At 44.9% G+C, this 3,148-nt stretch overlaps 1 protein-coding gene across 1 annotated transcript; it reads right to left on the reverse strand.

Moving 5' to 3' along the window:
- Positions 1-258: 258 nt before the first annotated feature.
- LOC102523548 (NEDD4-like E3 ubiquitin-protein ligase WWP1) lies at positions 259-2,040 on the reverse strand. The gene is given in 2 exon segments (XM_032473583.1): positions 259-676; positions 678-2,040. Coding segments are annotated over 2 exon segments (1,449 nt in total). The 5' UTR covers positions 1,809-2,040; the 3' UTR covers positions 259-358.
- Positions 2,041-3,148: the final 1,108 nt, after the last annotated feature.

Here is a 3,148-nt window from a genome sequence, read left to right on the forward strand (position 1 = left end):
AGATTATTTTTCGAATGAACGTCTGTCATGTGTAATACACTTGGCCCTTTATAAAACTAGAGCCACTATCATATATGCTTATATAGATATATACTTATTATTTTTAATAAAGTCTCTTGCTTGCTTCAAAATTTAAGGATGATCTTTTTCCTGGTCAGTCACTTCAAGGGAACAATACCTAAAGTAGAAAAGGATGAATTGTTTTGGATATTTCTGTGGAAGAAAGGAAAACATTTATACTTTGAGAGGTTCAGAAAATTCACTGTATAGAATAAACAGCTTATTATACACTATCTGTGCAATTTTTCTTGGCTGGGGCATTTAAATGCAAGAGCTCCTCCAAGACAAGAAGCCACATTCATTCTTGTCCAAATCCCTCGGTCTGTTCTATTGCAAAAAAGAATTTTTCCTTTAGTTGTTCATAACTCTTATATGGTGGTAGATCCAAGCGATCATAACATGTGTGGCTTCTTGGTAACCAGGTGTCTTTGTCAACTTTTCCAATGCAAAATTTTTGAGGCCCGTTACTTCCCATGAGCTCAGAGAATCCTCCCAGCGGCAGATGGCAGGTGCCTGTGACAAACTGCAGGAGCCGCATTCTTACATCATCGTCCGTCTCCTTCACAAACTGCCAGAACCAAATGATATGCTTGCTGTCTCCTGTGTAATGTCGGTAGCGCGGTGTTTCTCTGCCAGTCTGCCAGGCCCACCTCCTGCATGCCACACAGCATGACTTCCAATTCTTTTTCATCAAAGTACTGCAGCCACTGAAGGGGAATAACTTCATTAAAACCGCTGTTGAGGAAAGCTTTGGTCTGTTCTTGTACTCCTTGAGAAAAACGCCACTCCGTCATTAAACCAATGTACTCATCCTTGTTCTCCTCCATCACCAGGATACTGGAACCTCCCAAATTCAAGTCACGTGAAGTGACTTTTCCCAAAATCTCCACGTCAACAGAAAAGTACAATTCTAAGCCACATTCTTCAATGTTATTGTCTCTTATCCAGATAAGGGAGTTATAAAACTCAGTATCAATAAACTTCCCGTGAAAAAGTGCCATAACGCAACCAATAAAACAGAAGTAGGAAAGATGGTCTGGATTAATGGTTGATGCTGGTTCTATCTGTAGACAATAGTTGTTCTTGCCTTACTCAAATAAGCAATACATGGGGTTCAAAACTTCGTGTGAAAGTAAGAAAAAACATTCTTTTGCTAGACCACCATAATCAAGCCCTTCTTCTCCTTGGAATATGACATACAATCGCCTCCTCAAGTCATAGGGTTTTAATGCCGTAATATACTGGAAGGAATCTTCAAACAACATTTGCCAGGACACAGTGATCTTCACGTGGCTGGGCAGTGCATTAGACGGGCACAGATAACGGCAGTGAGCAAGCTTCCACCTAAAGCTGCGTTCATAAGCAATCTGTGGACCACCCTTAGTTACAGACGACTTCCCATGGCGAGGGTCTTTGAAAGTTGTTGTTCTTGTGTTATGATCAACAGAGCACCTCACGCCTTCCTGGGTGTACCTGATTGCCCAGCCTCCCGGCAGGGGTTCTCCATTCTGTAAGCCTTGAGGCCTGGGATCCTCCCACTGGGTTGTTTTCATGTTATGATTCACAAAGTAAACTCCGTCTGTTGAATCCAGTCTTTTTTCCCAGCCTGGTGGCAAAGGCGCATATGGGTCAGTTTCTGCAGCTAACATTGAAGCCGAGTAGAGGCATCGCTGCTTGAACTGCTGCGTGGCTCCCTGCAGCCGGCTCTGCTGGGACTGCCACTGCCCGAAGTTCCGGAGAGACTCCATGGCGGGCCGCGGCCACGCGGTTGTCCCGGTGTTATGATCCACATAGTAAACGCTTCCCCAATCGTCAACTCTTCTTTCCCAACCTGGAGGTAAAGGCTGAGGCCTCTCCCATGTGGCGGTTCAAGTGTTAAGATCCACATAATAGGTTCTACCGTGAGGATCTTTTCTCTGTTCCCACCCCAAGGGCAGAGTCTGTGCTGGCGTTTGCAGACTGCGGCCGCACGGGTTCCACGCTCCCACCTGGCTTTCTTCATTTGGCTGCTTCAGAAGCTGAGCTACTCCCAGAATTGGAGGGGGAAGGCGCTAACGTGCTTCTAGCCTCAGATCCGAATGCTGCACTGTTAGGATGAATACATTCACTGCTTTCTGGGGAAGCCCGGATTTCCCAAACTGGAGGATCTTAGACAGCAGTGCTAGTGCAATTTGAAGACAGGTGGTTTCTCCACACACCCCTGTGGTACTCGCAGCGGGAACATCACTAGCTGGTGCAGATGAGGATGACTCTCCACTGACAGTGTCATTGGCAGGCTCAGATGTGAATGGTTTTGGAGCTGGTGTGTTTTTGGGTCTGGCAGCAACCTGAGCTGGAGATGAAGGTGTGCTGTCTCCATTAACTCCGTGTGAACAGCATGAGTTTTGTACCACAGTGTTTGTAGGTACATGATTATCTATTCCATTAGTGCCCTCAGCAGCTTGCGGAAGGCTCTCCATTTTCATGTCAGGCATCACCATTTTGCTGTGTATCTATGGTTGGAGATGAGCTGCAGTTTGTTACGTTTTCTTGCTCAATCACCAGTCCATCGAGCACAACGGTTAATTCACCAGTTTGCACTACACCATCCTTGGTTTCCAAGGAAAGTTTTAATTGTTCTTTCACTCTTTACAATTTTCTATTGCGTACTAAGAGTGCTTGTTTCAAATCCATCGTTGCTGTCCCTAATAAAGCATCTGCTTTTAAAGTGTGATGACTCCAAACTCAAAACTCCAACGTGGTCTGTGGGATCACATTTATAGTTAGCTGTCTATCCCACTTTGGATTAGAAAAACTACTGGATTTTGCTGTTTTCTTACTTTCTCCATCTACTACTACTTCTGTATATATTGCTGTTCCAAACCAGTTCTTTTTTCTTTTTAGTTTGGCACTAGAAACAGTTACCTGTAACCGTAACCTTCCACTGTGGTTAGCATTGCTAGTATCAGTCGGTGGTGAAGCACTGGCCACGTCCCAAAATTCAGCTTAAACTCTGTACCAGGAACTGTTCTAAACACGCTGGATATAAAGAGACGTGGCAAAAGAGGCAGAGAGGTCGTGAGAGACCAAGGGAGAGACGGGCAGATAA

This window comes from Camelus ferus, chromosome 35 (assembly GCF_009834535.1).
Source record: "Camelus ferus isolate YT-003-E chromosome 35, BCGSAC_Cfer_1.0, whole genome shotgun sequence".
Taxonomy (NCBI): Eukaryota; Metazoa; Chordata; class Mammalia; order Artiodactyla; family Camelidae; genus Camelus; species Camelus ferus.